Source organism: Hyperoodon ampullatus (genome assembly GCF_949752795.1).
Source record: "Hyperoodon ampullatus genome assembly, chromosome: 1".
NCBI classification, from domain to species: domain Eukaryota; kingdom Metazoa; phylum Chordata; class Mammalia; order Artiodactyla; family Ziphiidae; genus Hyperoodon; species Hyperoodon ampullatus.
Window position 1 is genome coordinate 4799342 of NC_136914.1, and position 21652 is coordinate 4820993.

Consider the following 21652-nt stretch of genomic DNA (forward strand, 5'->3'; position numbering starts at 1 on the left):
TGTATTTAGGTTGAAATTGCCATTTCTGTAGGTCAGAAAGCCAGGTATTGGTGATTTCATGTGGTTCAACCTAACCCATCTAACCTATTTTACAGAGCAGGAATCTGAAACACCGAGACGACATAACTTGCCCAAGGTCACACAGGCAGTTAGTGGCAGAACTGGGATTTGAGGAACGACCAAAGATCGTTAACCTCCTAAATCTCTTTCACCGACAGCTTGGTTTTAATGTTTCTATGATCCCAGATTCTCAAAGTCGTAGAGAAAACTTCTCAAGGTATTAGTGTTGATTGGCACTGGTATTACTGGAAGTAAATGGCCCTGTTGGGTAAATCAGAGGCTGTGGTGCATTTTCCCTGATGATTCCCTATATGTGCCCTGTGATGTCTTTACTGGCAGAGCTAGTAACTATCAGCAAAGACAATGCCTTCAGTAAAAGAGGGAGTCATATGCCTTCCTTTTTTCATCTACTTTAATGTCATATATACTCAACTCTAATTTTTAGTGCTAACACTGTACTTAGGTTATTTTATCAGTAGTAATGATCTTCTAAAAGATCATTGAAAAATCCTTGAAAAGTTGGCATTTACTAACAGGGGAAGTGCTAACATCAGAAATTTAGAATTAATCTAATGAACACATTGGAATGTATCCCATTTTTATTTTCAGCCCCTCAAGGACAGTCAGAAAGACTTCTTAAAATCTGATGATAGTAATACCATCTTAATCTTAGTATCTGATGATATTAAGCAGAGCTCTAATACCAACCAAGCAGTAGTTTAAATGCTTATGAGTCTATAAAAGGCAGATGCGGACCAGATTGAATGGCTGAGTTATTGGAGGAAAATCATTTGGAAAAGGACCGAGAATTTAACTCTCAGATTTACAAAGCTGAAAAAGATCATCTGTTGTAAACCCTTCATTCTGGGGCTTCTGATTTGACCACAGCTGGCCAGTGGTCACTCCTGCTTCTCGCAGCACTTCCTCTCCACCTCAGATCCTTCTGCCTTTCACAGGGAAACAGCCTACAGAATCTCTTTTCAATCACAAAATAAGTACATCTGAATCTTTAGAACTATTTTGAGAATTAAACAAACTGTTCTCATTTGCTTCTCAGAGTATTTTTAAATTGAAACTCTGGAAATATTAAATATTAATAAAAGTTTTTTTAAAACTGCAATCAGATCTTTAGGAAAACATTTCAGCCAAATGCATTTAACTAAAACATTTATCTGCAGATAGCTTTCTTTATTTTTATTCAAACTTTCAATTGATTGATTTTACGTGATGGATGAAACATTAAATGTTCCTTGACTTAGAGCTTTCCCTTTCTCCATCATAAATTGACGTTTTTGTGGCTCCTTTGTGCTGCAGCATTCAAAACTGCCTTTTTAAGAAGTAACAAAAAAATAGTATTTGCTACAGTCAGCAGATGGTTGTCACATTTTGTTTTCAGTGCGCCTTACCACTTAATTTTGTTTTGTTGCAGAATCAGAGGTTGCCAGTCAAGCATCTGCTATAGCTTATGGCCTAGGACTGGAGCCACTGCTGATGGCACATGTTCAGAACAGCACTAATCTAAAATAAATGTTTAATAAGCTAGCCATAGAAGCACCTGGAATTTTTTTTTGTTTAAATTTTACAAAACTGTATGAGAGATTTGGAGGTTAGAAACAATTCTACATGAGATTTGACTTACGCATTTTAATGTAGTTTAGTATATGAAAAATAATGCTTTTTTTTTTTTTATCGTTTGTGAATTCCAGCTCATCAAGGTGCTGTACAAGACCAGCCATGCCAGCTGCCAGTGGAAATCGATCCTCTCATAGGTCTGTCACTTCCTTCTCTCTTTGCGATTCATTAAGCTCTGTATGGTGGCCCTGAAGTGTAGATTACAGTTGTTTTTCACTTGCTGGTTGCTGGGAATGGAATTTTCCTGATAAACCATTTGCATGCAAATTGGAATGCAATGAGCTGTGGCTATGCTGGTATTTCATCAACTCCCCCTCGTTGGTTTGCCTAATTTGAACAGGCCTAGGACGCATGTCACTGAAAATTAATATGGATGCTGTAATAATGTGTGATTGAGAATGCGCAGGAAGTTCTGTCAGGATAATATTGGATCTTTTCATCACTCAGACTTGTTGATGAGCAGGAGCGAGGCTCGTTATGATGAATTGGTGAACCAGTAATGTGATGGAGCTTCTTTGCTCGGGAAATTTTCATAATAACAGTGGGGTTCTTAGCAGCACTGTGCTGAGAAAAATAAAACTGTAGTGCCAGAGTTTCATCATTAAAGGAGATCAGTCCTTTCTTCCTGGACCCTCCATTCAATCTGAGGGGATTAATGTGCAATTGCAGAGCAGTTTCAAAGTTGAAATATATGGCCCAGCCAATGGCAGTGTTAAGGTATTTGTGTTCATTTTTCTAGGGTCCTACAGCCCAATAAATTGCCATTGGAGGTTAAATTTGTTCAGGGTGAAAAAAAAAAAAAAAAAGAAAAAAGGAGGAGACCAGAAAGAGCCATTGGGATGAAATGACTGCCTGCAGCAGATGACTTAGAATATTTAATTGCTGTTGTGCTTTTTGAGTAGGTTAGTTGAAATCTCCAGTTTAGCATTTTTCAGCCTATAGTGGGGATTTCAAATGTGGCCCCACTAAGAGTGTTAAGCCTTGATATTGAAGATTTTAGTCAATAACTTTTAGAATAAAAAGCGTAATTACCTAGCTGCAGGGGTATGCTACTAGCATGGATGTTTGGCCTGCAATTTTGTCAAATTGCCCTGGCACAAGTAAATTTGTTTATATTTTAAAGTTTTTAGATAAAGCATATGAATAAGCTCAATGATTATTTTAAAATTCAAGGTGTTCCCTATGTGTATGTCACTTTTTTTGTCTTTAACACCATTGTTTCAGTGGAGAGCTAAATGACCACCATTTGCAGATTAATTATCAAGATGAACTAAAGTAACCTTAAGCTCAAAACTAAGTCTTTCATCATTTTCCCAAATATAAGCAGAAATCTAAGAAGTAACTATCTATATGAAGGATAATTACTACCCTGGTTCCTAAATCTTATTTTGCTTTGAGTAGATATGATTTGCCATATATTTTTTTAAAAACTTAAATGCTCACTTGGGTAAAGTTTTAAGAGTCAGGAAAATAATAAAACTCATTTGCTATGCTACTTAAAGCCTGATTTCTGAAGTATAGAATCATTGTTTGTCTTAAGCCTTGACAATGAATATCATATAGCATAAAGTCTAAATTAATTCAGAAATTGTGACCCTTTAGACAAGGCATGGTGAACTTTTTTGGTAAAGGGCCAGATAGTCAATATTTTAGGCTTTGTGGGCCATAAGGTCTCAGACACAACTACTTAAGTCTGCTGTCATAGCACAAAAGCAGCCACAGACAATATATAAACAACTGAGCATTGCTGTGCTCCAATAAAATTTTATATACAAAACCAGGCAGAAGCCAGATTCAGCCTGCAGGCCATAGTTTTCTTCCCTACTCTAGATCATTGGTCCTCAGACTGTTTGCTCCTGTATCCCCTGAAATAATTGTTTAAAACCACATACCTTCTCACACATTTTTAAATTGACATCTGAAAGTTTAAATGTGACATCATCACAAGTTTAAATAGTTACAATGGTTATAGTTTTTGGCATAGTGTATAAAATTTTAAATACATCCAGTAGGATCTAAATATCAAAGTCACTTGAGAGTCAGCATTTTCTGTTTTAAAAAGTGCATGAAAAAGCTTTTAACATTTGAACATTTTACGTATTTTCCTTCCTCATCTTGAATTTATATTTTCATTGTACTTTCCTTGCACAATTGTATTTTAACTTTAGAAAATTGATTACCCTACTATACTGTTTTCAGCAATAAAAATATGTATGTACATTTAAACATTGAAATTTCCTGTGACCATAAGGCTCAGCTCAAAAAGTTAATCGCATTGAGTTATTACAAATATTATTAATACACACTTATTACAATTTAAAATTTTTATAAATATTATTGAACATAAGACACATATTTATTGGAAATAGGGAATACAGCTTTAATGAAATGAATAGGGCTTTTCTGTTCATGTATTCATGGATAAACATTATTTGTTGCTGAATGAGACAGGATTTGTCAACAGTTCTAAACTTTTGGGTTTTTTTTAATAGATGGAAGCTTTGAGGAATGTTACTCACATAAGAAAATAGATGGGAAAGGAAAGAGTCTTATTTTAACAAAGTCATTCAAGTCTTTGAACTCTTTCTGAGTTATGTGACAGAATTCACAGAGTGATGTATCATTAAGGATTACTTTTACGGTCTATCATTAAATAACCATTTTAACAATCTATCACTGAAACTTATTTTTAATGATCTATCAATTGACAGCATGCTTAGATCCTCCTTCCATTTTATAGAAAGCAATGAATTGGAAACCACCTGCCCTGCAGAATGATTTGATACCTAGGCATTCACCTTCCAGCATCACATCAGTATTTTGAATTGGCCCCTTTTTACTATGGTGCTTTACCCCAGGGTAAAAAAAGAGATTTTTTTACCCTGGGGTAAAGCACCATAGTAAAATTCTATCTAGTGGAACAAGAGCGTGCAAAAAGGGAGGTAAGAAAGGAAAACTCACAGGAGAGTTCTCAGGCAAATCTGTTTCAGCCAAGAGAACATATGAACGTTGAGGAAGTAGAAATTGATTCCCTTAAAACCATCTGTGCCTGTGTGTCCCTTGGGAAATCTTATACCCCAAGGGATATGCATGTCCCAGTTTGAAGACTGCTTATCTAGACAAATATACCTAATTTTCATCAAATAAAAATACTTCCAGTATAGAATCTCAGGAAGTTTACTAGAGAAAATAAAGAGAGATAAAGGAAAGGCAGTTGGGAGATTATATCGATTGGATGGATGGATGGATGGATGGATGGATGGATGGATGGATGGGGGGTTGCAATGTTAAATTATAAGTAAGCACTTATTTGGAAAATAGATCATCTGGATGCTGAAGGGGCATCAGCCTTTACCCATGGGTACCTTGTGGTCATTCAATTCAAAATTATGCACATGCCCAGATCTGTCAAATTAGGTCCTCCCAGGAAATCATGCCAAAAAGATGAGTGAAAGTTTGTATCATAGGAGCGAAAGTCATATAAACATTGGCAAAAATAAACATTGTTATAATTTTCATGTGGAATGAAGAACTGTAGTAACCAGTATAGAAAGTACTACATATCTTGTCTTTAATTGCTAGGTTTCTTGGAATTAAAAAACTAAATTGTATCACACAGCTTCACTGCAGTGAGATGCTAATGTCTCTCCATGATACACTATGATACATAAAAGCTTTTTTCATCTGCCAGCAAGTTCCCTTTGTGTGGAAGGAGGTGGGGAGTGATTCTCGGCTAGAATCGGCCCTTTTTACTACCGCTATCACTTACTAGCCCATTAATTTCCCCAAAGTATATGAAGCCTGTTATCAAATAGTTATCTAATAATCCTACATGGTTAAGTTGTATAGTCAGACACTAGCAGAATTTTGCAGTATTTCACGTGTACATGAATATGTTTGCTGTGTTGTGTATGCCATGAGGGCGATGGATATTTTATTCCTCTGTATTCCAGCACAGGACTGGAGAGTAGTTTGAACACTTTTTTCTTCCATATTACTTTCTGAGCCTTCTATTGAATTGGCCATATTAACTTAGTTACTACATACAATGAATATAACATAGATATATTTCTTTTTTTAATTTTTATCAATAGTGCATCTATGGTATTTTTTTCCCAAAACAACTGTAAACTATGGTACAAAGAACATAATAATCAGAGGCGGAAATTTATTTTGTTTGTTCTCATGTCTGGTATGATCAAGTTTCTTTAGCAGTGTAAGAACCATAATTTGTATTGGAAAGTTGGTGACGAAATAACTCTTAGATCACTAGCAACAAAGCTTTCTATCTGGTTGGCTTCATAATGCCAAAAAAGGCATCTCAGTGAGAATTGCTTTGCTGATAATGACACAGTTGATAGTGTATTCCTGGAGGATTATTACTGTTCACATGTGCATGATGTTGCTCTGTGTCTGGCCTTGTGCCTTGTGACAAAGCCCATCTCAGGTGCTCTGTAGCGCTTTGAAAACACACTGCCAGACTGGCTTGTTTTATTGCTTACAGAAGGAGTAAGAAAGTGGCAGTGTGCTATGCTTTGACTTCTTCAATTACAAGTATCTTTAATAAATAGTCATTTTACCCTTTCCTTACATGCAAGTGCAGCTGTAAACAGGGGAAATGGGAGTTCACATGTAGTCAAATTAAAGACCTGTTAAAGCCAAACTAGTACAAGATGCTACAATATTTCAAATATATGACATTTATATTCTAGTATCTCTTCCTTGTGACAAAATGTTAAAGGTAATAGATTGTCAAAACATGAATCCATTCTCATGACAGTAGATGTAATGAGATTGTCAGAAACACAAACCTAACCGTGATGCGATCTGGAGATTCTAATCTAGTTTGGTCCTGCCCAAGAGCTAGATAGCATGTTCTGAGAATTGTATACTACGTATTTTAAAATTGTACTGTATTATTGTTTCTTTCCTCTAGGCAGAATTTCAGACTGAGCTGTTGAATTTGGCTACCCATATTCTTCCAGCAATCAGATTGTGTTTTCCTACAATAGTTTTCAAATATTGCTATATTGAATATTAAAGATCAGATATTCTTATCCTGGAATGTATTGTCTCTCCTCCCTCAGCCCCAACCCCCAGTATGACAAACTATGGGATTTCTTTGCACGTGTGGGTTTAGGAGGCTTTTTTTTCTTCCTCTGTTCTCATAGCCAGCAATACAGGAATGCACAGGAGGCAAATCACTGACCTTTTAGACCAAAGTATTCAAGTGCATTCCCAGTGCTTTGTCATCACTTCGGACAACCGCTACGTTCTCCTCTGTGGCTTCTGGGATAAGAGTTTTCGAGTCTACTCTGCAGACACAGGTAACTTCATCATATCTTCATCAGTGAACTAAAGTTTATGACAAGTGATGTTCAGAGGCTTGAGAATGCTTTCTCATCTTCTTCCCTCTAAAAATTACAGAATTCTAAAATTTGTGAAATAAAGACAGTTTTCTCCTTTCAAGTAATAATCTACTCTATAGTCCATTATTAAGTTAACTTCAGAATGCTTTTAAGAGGCAGTTTTTGGTAGGCTTGTCTCCCAAGCTTCATACTTGCAGAATGAACAATTCATTTCGAAAGCATATCTTGGTATGTAAATACTGTATGCACATGTATATGCATAATCTTACGGCAAGTGCACATACTTATAGGTGTATTTCCCCACTTTAGTGTTATATAAAGGTTATTTTTTTCCATACTGGAAATTCTCATTAAGTGTATTTCTTGGGAGCAGATATCTTGCCTCCACCCAATTCCGCACAGAATCTTGCTGAAAACTACACCATCATGAAGGAAAGTAGCTGACTACTGATTTTATGTGTGACAGGAGGTCTCATTAAAAATATAAAAGTTTAAGTATATATATTCATTTGCATGCATCTTCCCAAGGGACAAACCAAACTCAAATCAGTATTATTACACGATATCCAGCCCAGTGAATGGTTATATATTTTTGCATATAGGAAATTGAGAACATTGAAAAATTTAATGGAGTCTCTTTAAAGCATTTTAGAAACTGTTAGAGGATGAAGTAAACTTATAGTAAATATGTAGTTGTATATTTAAAATAATTAAAATTAGATATTAATGCATTAGAACTTGATAGATACTGTGGAAGTAGATAGTTCAACTAAAACAAGGATCTACAAATAAATATCTTGATTAAATGTTGTGGGATAAGAAATTTTTAAAAATGGAAAACTCTAGTTAATTAAATGTTTTACAGCAAATCATCTTTTAATTCTGTTGATAATCTCTATAAAATGTATGAGTCCATGCTCCTGCCTTAGTAAGTATAGCATATTAAAAAATTAATTCTTGGTTATCCAAGGAGTTTGTCCTAGGTATATTTTGATGATAGCATTGTAACATAGCAATGAGAGACTAGGGGAAAATAGTTAAATATGTACCGTGCATAGAATCAACCCTAGAAGTTGTTTTCAGGCATGGTCCTGTTTAATTTTTGTTTTATGGAATTGATGACCTAATTTTCTCGTAATTTCCATCTTTATTCTGTAGAATAAAGAAAGACAGAAAACATTATCATTCAGGTCTTTCTGATTACTTGGGTTTTTACTAGATGTTTAGGTCTGTGAGGTTGATTACTATTGAATCTAAAACTCCTCTGGAATTCTCTAAAAATGCAATAGGGATTGATAAGCTTTCCTAAAATATATTTATTATTATAATGAATTTTCTCTAATTATCAAATTTAAATTGTAACCTTTTCTTTCACTATTATGGTAATGACAACCTTGGCATTATTTGACCTCAAACTGTGGTCCCTTCTCACACAAACTTTCAGATTAAAATTGTTACATCCTCTCACAAGTTTTCCTTAAACATTCTTTTAGATTGCATATTGTTTTTTATACATTAAAAATTATTTTTTAACTCACATACAGTAAAATAGATGTTTTGGTTATAGTTCTGTTCGTCTGGGCATTGTATACAGTTATGCAGCTGCCACCACCACCACAGTTAAGATGCAGAGCAGCTGAGGTCCCCCAGAACCTCCTGTGCTGCCCCTTTGTGGTCAGCCCTTCCCTCAGCTCAGCCCCCTCAGAACCGCTGATGTAGCCTTCATCCCTGTAATTTTGCCTTTACCAGAATGTCAGAAAATGGGATCATATATATGTCAACCTGTGGTTTTGACATTTGAGGCTTTTTGAGTTTGTTGACATTTCATATCATTTTAAAAAGATGTTGAATATTAATATTTGTAAAGTAAAGCTAACCTCCCTTTTATATAATACTAATAATTAAAATAATTCTTATAGTCACACAGTTCTCTAGAATTTACAGAATTCCTTTTTTCTCATACGTGATATTGTGTCAGCCTGACAATAAGCCTATGAGATAGAACAGGTATCCTTCGCTCCATTTTTCAGGTGATGAAACTGAGGTTTAGAAAGGGTAAGTAACTTGTTGACATCTGCATAGATAATGATGCTAGAACTGGGCATTGGAGCCAACTCCTCGGACTTCAGGTGTGGCATCTTTGTGACTATACCATGTTATCTCATATAAGTGTTACCTGTTTCAAAACTGGGTTCCTAGAGCGTCTGCCGTGTTACTTTACTTAATAAACTAGATGACGTTCCTTCCCCTCTTTCCAAAAGCCTTCTACTTTATTACTTTTTAAAACATGCATATGCGTGTGTATGTGTAAAACATATTCTAAGAAGTAGCCTCATTTTAAACTTCATTTCAGTGGGACTGACTTACCATGTACACTAAAAATATTTATACTTGCCAGGAAAGTTGTGAAAAAAATCTCAAATGATAGTTCTAATATCTTTCTTAGTATCTTGTATACAAACTCTGATGCTAGTTTTATTTTAAATTATTTAAATTTTAAACATGTCTGTGTTTTTATGATAATAGGAATATTAAATATTTTCTCCTAAGTTTGGCAGAGACACAGGGAAAAATTGTATGATCAATAATATATAATGGCATAGCTATCACAAGTGTTGAATTCAATTATATTTTGGCACATAAGCCAAAAAAAAAAGTCCTTCTCTTATTAGATTTGGCGGGGCAGGGAAGTGGGGGTAGAGAGAAACACGGTTGTAACAGGAAATTCTTTAAACATAAATCATGTTTTCGGGACACAACCAGAACAGCAGAGGCAACAATAAAACCTTCCCTCGGCAGTGGGAATTATTTTCAGGCCACATTTTAGATTCAATGGTACAGAGTCCTGAGCTTGAATTTTTTTTATTTGTAGCACAGCTGTCAAATAAAACATTAACTAGAAAATTTGTTCTGTCAAAAAGAAGATATTCTAGTGCTTGTGGTAATATTTGATATTAGTGTGTGGAGAGGTGGACTGGTATTAAAGGAAACAAAAAATAAAGGTTGAGGAACACTTATGAGATTATCAGAAAATAACTTACCAAAAAGAGCAGCAGGTATTTATATGCTGTGATTTATTTAGGAGGAGTGAACCTTAACCTCATAGCAATAACAAATATTGCTAAGGAAGGCTGCCAGAAGAGGAAAAAGCAAACTGAAAAAAATAATGTTGTCCAAAGTTGAGCCCAAAGGATAAATTGTAGAGAATGAAGTTAATTTGTATTAAAATATGAAACTCTTTAGATGTAAATACTTAAATGTCACTCCCTCATCTCGATCTTCCAAGCAAATAGCTGCTCTTCTGCAAGCCTCCTGGCGTACATGGAGCATCTTGGTTTCCTGTATCCCGTGACCTCAACTATCTAATTGTAGTTGCTTTACTCATCCTCACTTCTACAACCCACTGAATTGATGGGTATCACATCTTAAATAGGCCTACTCTAAATAACCCATTTAAATCACTCCTGTAGTTGACAATGCTCTCAGCATTTAGTATAGGCTGAGGCAGAAGCCACTGTACATACAGAAGTCAAAAACATAATCACATTACGGGGTGTTCAGTTTTTTCAGTAGTTAAAACTCACTGATACAACCTTCGGTTTTCGAATGAGAGTGCATTCAGCTCCCTAACTTTTGTCTCATCCTTATTAGTAAGGCCTGCCTCTAATCTAACCCCACCCATTTTACCCCTAAACCTCTCTACTTTGTCCTTCATATAAATTGGAAATGATGCAAAAATTATTAGATTTTTAATATTTAATTTGCTTTCTTCTTTTCCATTTTTTTATTCTAGAAAGTCTTGACTTCTTCTTACCATATTCTTTATTGATAAAAGCTAATTTTTAAAACAAATGCTTTGGTGTTAATTTAAAAGGTTGAAGAAATTCAGAAGTGAACATTTTTAACATTTAGCAGTTAAAATACCTGCTTTGACTAAAGTCTTTATCCATAGGAGAAAAAAATGTCCTTTATTAATTTTGCAGTTTGAGATTGATATGAATCTAATCTTAAGTTACTCTTAGTAGACTGTGTACAAGAGAAAACACTGTATTTGACTTTCCATCTGATTTGGATAAAGTACATCTCAGTATTTTACTTATAAATTTGCAGACTTTATAATAAGCTTTGGGTTTATTAAAACCAATAATTTAAAAAATTAGTGGAAATACTCTTTTAGTTCTCTGTATTGTTATCTTGAAAAGTTTATACATGTAGATACATGTAGATACCAATACTTAATTGAGACCTTAAGCTTTAGAATAGGTTATGATGTGTTCCAAGTTAAGCATATAAACTTTTTAGGCATACTTATTTTTTTCCAGCTTAATGGTTTTTATCTTGAACATCTGAATTGTATTTTTTATGACCCCACTGAAACGCTTATTTGAAAAAAGAAGAAAAACACTCATGCTGAATATTAAGGGTAGACATTCTATGACATTCATTTGTAGATTCTCTAGACATTTCAAAGAGAAGCGTTAGCTAGAAACTATAGGGAGAGAGTGGAAGGGCTGCTATAGATATTTAATTCCTTAGACAAGTTTGTGTGAATTATAAACACCATATCTGATTAAGCAAAAAAAATCTAAAAGGTTTTTTTCTCACACTGTTATGTGAACAGTTCATCCTGTGTTTAACATCCTAGATACACAGTAAGTTTACTGGATACCCCCATCCTCACCCTACCCCTAATCATTACTGTCATAATCTTAATTTCATCATCCTCCTGCCTCCCCAGGAACTTTCATCCTTCAGGCAGTTAAAACAAAGAAAGAATGACCTGGCTCAGATTGTGCCAGTATGTTAGTTCTTTTATCAAAATTTAGTTCATGTAAGCCTGATTTGAAAAACAGAAGCTGGGGAAGGGTAAGCTGGGACAAAGTGAGAGAGTGGCATGGACATATATACACTACCAAATGTATAAAATAGCTAGTGGGAAGCAGCCGCATCGCACGGGGAGATCAGCTCCGTGATTTGTGACCACCTAGAGGGGTGGGGTAGGGACCGTGGGAGGGAGGCGCAAGAGGGAGGAGATATGGGGATATATGTATATGTATAGCTGATTCACTTTGTCATAAAGCAGAAACTAAGACACCATTGTAAAGCAATTATACTCCAATAAAGATGTTTAAAAAAACCCAAAAACAGAAGCTGTCCAAAGTGGTTAATACTGTCCTTGTATAGATTCACTTTGAAGAACAGAAGAAGAAATAAATTGGCTTTACTAATTCAGAGATGGGTTTGTATTAGTGAAGTTTGAATGATAGGGTATCTACAGAAAGGCAACTAAGTTTTGCTTTGTTTTGAATCATACAGAGTAACTTATATTGTTGAAATGGTTCCAAAGAAGGGTTTTCCTGGGCCTGCTTTAATCAGTAGACATGATTCATTTGTAATTTATAGGAGCTATGTATAATAACATTATTAATTGAAATAGTTTTAAGATATGTCTTAAATGTGACTATCACTCTTCAATTGATTTTGTGGTTGTTGTTAACTATTCAAAGAAAACTTTTAGGTTGGACCAGGTCAAATTTTATTATAAAATCGGAATTATCAGAATCGGATTAATACAACTTCATTATCTTCTTAAGTGAAATGATCACTGGAAATTTTTTCAATTTTTTAAATAGCAGTTTTAAAGAAAATTGTTTTGTATTTCAGGAAAATTGATCCAAGTGGTGTTTGGCCATTGGGACGTCGTCACTTGCCTCACTCGATCGGAGTCATATATTGGGGGAAATTGCTACATTCTCTCAGGGTCACGTGATGCAACCCTTCTGCTCTGGTACTGGAATGGAAGAAGCAGTGGGATTGGCGATAATCCAGGCAGTAAGTACAATTTATTTTATAAGTAAACTTTTACAAGTGATGTGTAATAACATTTTGCAGTGAAGCTACCTATTTCATCATGGTGAAAGTGAAACTGAAGTATCAGGTAGTTTTAATTTCTTAGTTATAATTTAAGAAAGGTCTGGATAGCCTTGTTGTTAACATTTTGTGACCATTGATAATTCAAATTCAAGCATGAAATCTCATTTTTCATGTTATCGGTTATTCTTATGATCTGAAAATGCTAGTTCTTCATTGATAATGGCTGTCGCCAAATAAAATAGAGGTGTTTCATTCACAAACAATAAGATACAACATAAAAGAGCAATCACATACTATCTTGTTTATTGAATTCATGTTTTAAAAGAGCAAAAACATTCTAATTTCATGGAAACAAACCAGTCTTTAGAAAAAATATGCTTTCATTTACATATTAAAAGATAAAACAGGTCATAAAAGGCCAATATGGAATATTCAAATTGGCTCTTGGTTTTTCGGGTGGGAAATGAAAATGTTCACCAACAGCCTAAAACATCTTTATGAAACTCTGCTGAAGGCAGTAAAACAAAAAATGTGTAACCATTTAAAATTGTAATTCACAGAAGGCAAAAAAGGAAGCAGCTACCATTAAAACCAGTCGCACACAGCTGCAGAAAAGAAATGGCTTTAGAAAAACACATTAAGAAGTAGGAAAAAACAATTAAAGGGACCACCTGAAAAATGAGAATTTAATTAAAATGATTATGACAACACTGAAGAGTTCCTGCAAGAATAGCTTTAGATTTTTACTTCATAAGGTAGAGCATTTTAGCTGCTCTTAAATATTTACAGTTTCTTAATTTAAAGCCAGTTGCAGTGTATCTGGTTAAGGACGGACCATGTTGTTCCTGGTTACTTGACTTGAATACTGTGGTACTTACTTCTATCCCTCAGTCCCAAATTATAAAACAGTCTGAATATGATTAAGTCCATCATATTTTGAGTTGACTTCTTAAAGTTATGCTTATTAAATGTATATTATTTGTATGAAAGTGAAACCTTCTAAAAAAATTTACTCAAGAGCCAGTACAGTTTTAAAAGAAGTATATGCAAAGTATTTTTATCAACGTTGTGTCTGCTTTGTATGTATTTTGTTTGGTGTGGTGGTGAATCAGAGTTTTTATTTTATGAACCTAATATGTATTTCTTTTTTTAATCAGAACAGGGGTAATTCCCTATACTAATAGAATATGAAAAGTAACTTTAAGGCTGTGATGCTATGGGTAATACAGTCTTTATAGTCAGATCAAACTTTAGTATGTGTGTCTATATGGGGAAGTAGTGTGTATCTCTCATATTTACACAACATCCCATTTTATATGTAATTACAATAATTTTAAATATGTAAATTTCAGGGATTTTTTTTTTTTCACATTCTTTTGAGAAATACTTCGTGTTCTTTTCATTATGGAGTCTTACATTCTGCTCCTTCTTTCTGGCCTTTTAGGATGAGTGACTACTTTCAGTTTCTTTTTGTTTCTGTTTCTATAAATTCAGTTACTGAGATTCACTAAATTATCTCAGACAAACCTAGATTTGACATAGGTAATAAGTATACCATTTTGTTATTTATGTGAAAATATTTAGGAAGAGCTTTCTTTTGCTTTAAAATCGTGTGAGATGTTTCATGCACATATATCAATCTAAATGAAAAAAGATTTTTTTTGTTTTTTTTACTTCTTTGACCTAACCATGTTCTATACGTCATTACCAATGGGTATGTTGAGAAGTAGCTAAAGGCTACTTCTGTAAACCTAGCTACACTTGTATGTAATTGTTGTTACATTTCAAAAATTTAAGTATATTTTAAAACTAGAAATATTCAGCTTTTCCAGAAGGGAGAAATATATATATATATGTTTAAATACCTTGTAAATCACCATAGAGGTGGTTTTTACATGTATGACATTTTAAGAAATGAATCAAATAGGACTGACCAAATCGTGGAGTTTAGAGTAAAACAAAGCTAAGTTCTAAGCTTTGCTGTGCTGTCTTGTCTATGAAATGAAAGCAACAGTAGTAACTGACTTAAGGTATTATCAGAAGCACAGAATGCTTAGAACAAATAAATCACCACACAAACACCATCTTGCTGGCATTAGAGTATATATTATAATGTCCTTTTTTTCATAAAGCACTTCATCTATACCCTCATTGTCTGCAGTATGGTGGACAATAACTCTTAGTAATGCTGGTAATGAAAAGGGAAAAAAAAAAGGAATAATGTAACAGCACATCTAGTAAAAATTTTAGAAAATTATAATGCATCTTGACTAAATTAAATTACCTTTCTCAAAGTGAACCTCGGCCTTTTTGGCCCTTTTATAACGTCTGATGTCCCAATTTAATTTTGCTTTAGCTTTGAAGGATGAATCTGGGAAAAAGACAGATAGGCACTTTTACATATAATGAGAATCTCCACACATTAGAATAGAAAGATGAACAAGCCAGTCTAAGCTTTTCAAACGAAAATGACAAACAAAAACAAAGACATTTTTACCGCGTGTGAACTGTTTTAAACATTCATGAGAGCTGGTTCGGATTTTATAAGTCTGTGGCTCATTGATGGCTCCATGACGCAGCCGCTGAAGTCACAGCTTTTCAGATGAGGAATTTTAGGTTATGCTTATTTCTGTGTTGTATCTCTTGGATGAAATATAATTGACTTTTAAGAAATAGTCAGGCTTTTATATACGTAACGGCAGTGTGGTCTCTAAATGCATACAATGCCTCAACTTAAATTTTTGAATTTAGACTTTTTTCTTGCTTGGAAGGAAAATGGGTAAATTTTTTAAAAACTAGGCTATCTCTTTTCCTGCATTTTATAGGTCTCATTCAAGTATTTAGCTTTTTTATTTTAAAAATCATGAGAATAAGCTAGTAATTTTACTTGCTAGTGTCATAAGCCTATGCCATTTTCTCCAAATCTAATATTAATGCTGTATGTAAAGTTGTTAGCTTTAGTACTATTTTTAAAAAAATCATGTTATCCACTGTTAATAATAATAAGCACATTGTTCAGGTAAAATCAGGCTAATTCAAACCGGATAAAACCTATATATAGTATAACTTGAGGCTTTTAAACGGATGCACATGTTTTATGAAATCTGCCTAGATTATGTAGCAAAAGCCTTATTTTCCTATATGACAGATAGTGTTTCATTTTTGACTCTATTGTCTTGTGATAGTTATCTTCTGTGGGATGCAGTTTTCTTAATGAGGAGAAAAATTAAGATAGGATTCCATTTAGTTGTAGATTTTTTAAATAAAATTAACCAAGAACATTTCAAAGAAAGACATTTTCTACATGGAAGCATCTCTCTCTTTGCCCTAGTACTCTGTGTGTTTTAGAACTGAATCTTGTCCACCAAAATGCTTTTCCTGGAATACTCATTTTTCTGTCCAGACTGTACATTTCCAAATTTTGAAGAAAATGTTCCCTGATGCATTCAATTGACATTTAAATACTTTAAACTTTAAAATGATCTTATAATCAAGGTGAAAATTTACAAAAGAGTTATTTATCCACTATTTTTATATTGTATTAATAGATGATAAACTTAAAATCAAATACCTATTAAGCACCTAAAAGTAAATGCTTATTAAGCATTTTTAGGTATCTGAGTAATTTTTTAAAAGCCACAGTTGATTAGCTTTAGAAGAAAATGGTCGCTGACTATGAGGTGTTGCATAGATGCCGTGTAGTATTTCAGTAAAGTAGTTTTCCATTCTCGCGTTCTGTTTTTGATTTGATTGAAAGGTGGCATTTTTTTTTCCTCTTTGCAATCAGACATGCTAATCTGTGTCAGCTTTCTCCTTTATGGGAATGGCGTCTACTGAAAAAAAAAAGTTTTTTTCATAACCAGATTCTGTTCTTTAAGAATATTTCAGCACCGTCAATTAGAAGGAAGGTTTTATTAACCATAAGGCTAGCACAGACCACAGAGCTGTTTTGTAAAGTACTGTATGCCATAGCTGCCCTGCTTTTTCTCTGTCTAAAACTTCATTTTGTTATACTCTCATCAATCACTTAAGTCATTACCATAAATCCTACTGTTGTTAATTTTACTAGTATCACCCTAATGAGACATTCCTGCTATAATTAAAAATGAATTCTAACTTTAAGGCATTCTAAATTTTTTTTAATGAATTTAGAATGATCTTGCCATATGACCATAAATACCACTGATGTACATAACCTACTCATCAATTCTATAAGAAAAGTGGTATCACGGTACGTCCAGGTGTGACTTATTTACTGGTTGCCTCTGTGCACATGTGCTTATGCATATGTATATTTTTGTGCACATATTTAGGAATTATGTTCTTTTTATCGTAAAGCCTAATACGCTTTACTAAGCTACCGATAAATCCTTATTCTTTGTCTTGCCAAAAATATAGGTGGATGTAACCAAGCAGTATGACTCCCTGTAAGTAGGCGTCCTAGAGCACCATCTGCTGGATGCGTTTGGGGACTTAATGTTGGTAAAATTGAAAATCAGTACTTGTTAAAACAGGTGTACTTTGTTTTTAATTGCCTGTGATGTATTATTTATGGTTCACAAATGTCAAGATATGTACATCTGTGTTGAACCATATGAGTTTGTAAAAGAAATAACTTTCTTCTTTTGCCCTGCACTAATCTGGATTTGGAATGTTACAATAAATGTTTTGTTTAAGGAAAAAGTAGACACAATATATACCTAATGAAACAAAGCATCACAGTTTGTCATGAAATAAACTCTTATTAATCGCAGGTCTTCAGTAAGCTACAGTTGGAGAAACTTGTTTAGATGATATTTTAACTTTAGTTTCCTTATGTTCACTAGATTTTGAATATGAAAGCAATGTTTGAAACAAATAGCTTTTTTATATCTGGGATATGACTCCATCTGATTCTTTGTCAAGAACATGAGTTCTTATATGTGTCTCATCAAGAACTTTCCTTGTGGCCCTACTTTTGGTTTGCACTATTGCACTAACACTAAGATTGCCCTGTATTTTTCTTTTTTCCTTGAAGAATTCATCAAGCAGTGTTTGAAGCAATATGTTGGCAGTGTTCAAGTTCAGGTGACATTAAAACTATGTCTATGAAATTCTCCAGAAGGTCCAGGATGTTTAGTGCTCCATGATGTAATGCAGGCCCTCCCGTTTCAGCAAAACAACTCTGTATTTACTGCTTGTAACTAATAGTAGATGTGGTAAAAGGAATTATATTCATATGGCAAATGAATACAACCTTAATGTGCACCATATGCAGAGTGGTGGGGTGATGTGCCAATATATCACATTTATTTACCTTGTTTAGTTGCAGAAAAAAATGACTATACCATTCAGCCCATAGGCTCTGACCATATAAATATGGGAACAGAAGAACTGATGATTTATGCCCTCAAATTGGAACTGAGTATCTTCATATGTAGGCTTTAATAGTGCAACATCAAAGAAAATTGTCTAATACTTTATGCTCAGATAGGAAATTTAATTTCGAACAATGGCTGGAATTAACCATTAGTTAGAAGGTACAAATTCTCTCTAGTCAACTAAGTATAGTCTCTCGAAGAAAATGGTAAATGTGTCTTCTTTCATTTAATTGAGACTAAATATACTCTGAAATTACAAGCTGCTCCCTCACCCGCCTTCCTTTTTTAAGCTTAAAATCGGGAGCCTTCTGCTTTTAGAATGTTGCATGTGAGAGAGAGAAAGAGGGAGAGGGAGATTACTGTAGAACTACTAAGGATTCGTTTAATGAAGGCCTCCTGGAACAGCATGTTAGACTGACTTTACCACCTTCCAAAGAGTTTGCTTCTTTAGAGAAATTATATGACAACTTTGTGCATGTGTACCTCGTGTTGTACCTTAGATAGTCCTGAGAATTCATGAAAAGAGACCCATTTTTATATGAAACTAAGTATTAAATGCCTCTGATGATTTCTTTTACAGTTGCCCTGTTTTTAAAAGTAATTTTTTTCGCATTCAAAGAGGTTTGGTCAGACTTCATATTTTGGATTTGAAGTGTTTTTAGGTAGGAAAAAAAAATCCTTAGAATTCTTTCTGCCTCTCCTAGCTGAGGTCTTCATGACCGTTGAGCTTTTTTGCTTTTTTTCTCATAGCTTGTAACTTTCCACAACTGAGAGATTGCTTTATTTCCTTAGGGTGAGCAGGGTCAGGATGTTTTTTTTTTTAATTGAGATATAATTGACACATAACATTATATGAGTTTCAGGGGTACAACATCATGATTTGATATTTGTATATATTACAAAACGATCATCACACATAGTTACACACTTTTTTCCAATGCTGAAAACTTTTAGGATCTACTCTCTCAGCAACTTTCAAATATACAATACAGTATTATTAACTATAATCACCATGCTGTACATTACCTCTCCAGGACTTATTCACAAGTGGGAGTTTGTACCTTTTGACCACCTTTGCCCATTTCGCCCACTCCCTACCTCTGACAAACACCTCTGGCAGTCTATTCTCTGTATCTATGAGTTTGGTGGGGTTTTTTTTTTTTAATTCTACACGTAAGTGAGATCATAGAGTATTTGTCTTTCTCTGTCTGACTTATTTCATGTAGCTTAATGCCCTTAAGGTCTATCCATGTTCACAAATGGCAGGATTTCCTTCTTTTTTTGTGGATGAATAATATTCCATCGTGTGTGTGTGTGTTTGTGTGTGTGTGTGTGTGTGTGTGTAGCATTTTGTTTATCCATTCATCTATCATCAGTGGACACTTAGGTTGTTTCCATGTCCATTGTCCATTGTGAATAATGTTCATTCACAATTGTGAATAATGTTGCAGTGAACATGGGGGGTGCAAATATCTTCTTGAATTAGTGTCTTCATTTCCCTCAGATAAATACCTAGAAGTGGAGTTACTGGATCATATGGTAGTTATATTTTTAATTTTTTGAGGAACTTCCATACTGTTTTCCGTACTGTTTGCACTAATTTACGTTCCCACCAACAGTGCACAGGGGTTCCCTTTTCTCCACTTTCTTATCAACACTGGTATTTCTTGTCCTTTTGATAAAAGCCATTCTAGCAGGTATGAGATGTATCTCATTGTGGTAAGCATTTCCCTGGTGGTAAGTGATGTTGAGTACCTTTTCCTGTACTTGTTAGCCATCCATATGTCTTCGTTGTAAAAAATGTCTGTTCAGAGCCTCTGCCCATTTTTAAATTAGATTGTTCTTTTGATATTGAGTTACATGAATTTTTATGTGTTTTGGATATTAATCCGTTATCAGGGATATGATCTGTAAATATTTTCTCCCATTCCATAGGTTGCCTTTTCATTTAGTTCATGGTTTCCTTTGCTGTGCAGAAGCTTTTTAGCTTGATGTGATCCCACTTGTTTATTTTTTACTTTTGTTGCCTTTGCTTTTGGTGTCAAATCCAGGATGTTTCTAATAGCTAAAGATGTGAAAACCCTCTATACTTTTCACTAGTGGCTTACTTATGTATCTTTAACAAAGGAACCTTAAAAATGTTAAGGAGGACAAATTACAAAGAATTTTATGTGACTTGGGTATTTAGGACAGATAGATAAAAATAGTTATGTTTTCATTTTTCATATATTTTCATATTCATAAGAATGGTAATGTTACTTTTCAAAAATATGAACAAGATTTCCTTTCAACAACTTTTCTAAGTATCTGCATTCTTTTTTGGAGGCAGAGTTTTATAATGTTTATGTTTACTAGACACTCATAAGCAGCTACAGGAGCTATCAGTGAATTAGAGCCAAAAATAAGCCCATCTGTGGGGAATTGGCAAGTGAAGAAGTCTCAAGAAAGTAGGATAAAAGAAGTACATTAGTTAAGTAAAGTTTGATATGTCCACACAATGAAAGACTGTACAGCCCTTAACGTATTATGCATTGTGCTATTGACATGGAAGGATATGCTCTCTGTATTGTTAAGTGTAAAAGATCACCAAACTACATGTATAATATGATATATTTTAAGTGTCTGTGTCTGTGTGTGTATACCTTGTATGTATATTTACTATATACATATATTTAATATTACTATGTATTTTTACGTATAGAAAAAAATCTGGAACGATAACCAGTAAATGTTAGCAATGGTTGTTTTTAGGTAATGGAATTTAGAGGCAGTTTTTCATTTTCTTCTTCATAATTTACTAAATTATATGAATGTTTTATAATGAGCCTGTATTATTTTGATAATAAGAGACAATAAAGATATTTTATTTGGGAGGAAAATACCTAATTATTGTAATGTACCTTCCCTTCCTGCTCTAGGCTTCATGCCCTAGTTGTATCAGAATTAAATGGATTGTCAGGGAAGGTTGGAAAGTCTAAGAAAAGGAGGAATGGGAGAAATCAAAGTATAATTTCTAGAAATGAAGGTATATTTTCTCCCTGACTAGAAACAATAGTAATGAGAACCATCTCTAATTGGCATTTATGTGGCACAGGATCAGATATTATACTTTTGCTGGAGAGAGGGTCTGCAACAGAGGGTGAAAATACTGCTACTGCTTGTACTACTAGATGATACTTATTGAGTGCTCACTACACACCAGGCACTGTCCTAAACACTTCACGTAGTAACTCATTAATCCTCATTGTAGTCCTGGTATTATCCTTGTTTTATAGATGAGGCACAGAGAGGGTATTAGTATGCCTCTACTTTCTGCCCTGGGTTTTGAAGTTCCTAGATCTTACTAGAACTATGAGA

The 21652-nt window shown here is 34.1% G+C and overlaps 1 protein-coding gene across 4 annotated transcripts in view; it reads left to right on the forward strand.

The window, feature by feature from the left end:
* LRBA (LPS responsive beige-like anchor protein) overlaps window positions 1-21652 on the forward strand; it is a gene marked incomplete at both ends in the record, with an annotated part of 768451 nt that overhangs the window by 727447 nt on the left and 19352 nt on the right. For 3 of the 4 annotated variants that reach the window (XM_079699414.1, XM_079699417.1, XM_079699416.1), the window contains 3 exons: window positions 1767-1829; window positions 6864-7019; window positions 12726-12893. In XM_079699414.1, coding sequence (XP_079555540.1) covers window positions 1767-1829; window positions 6864-7019; window positions 12726-12893 — 387 coding nt within the window. Of the gene's footprint in view, window positions 1-1766; window positions 1834-6863; window positions 7020-12725; window positions 12894-21652 lie in introns of all 4 variants that reach the window. The other variant, XM_079699415.1, reaches the window with a different exon arrangement.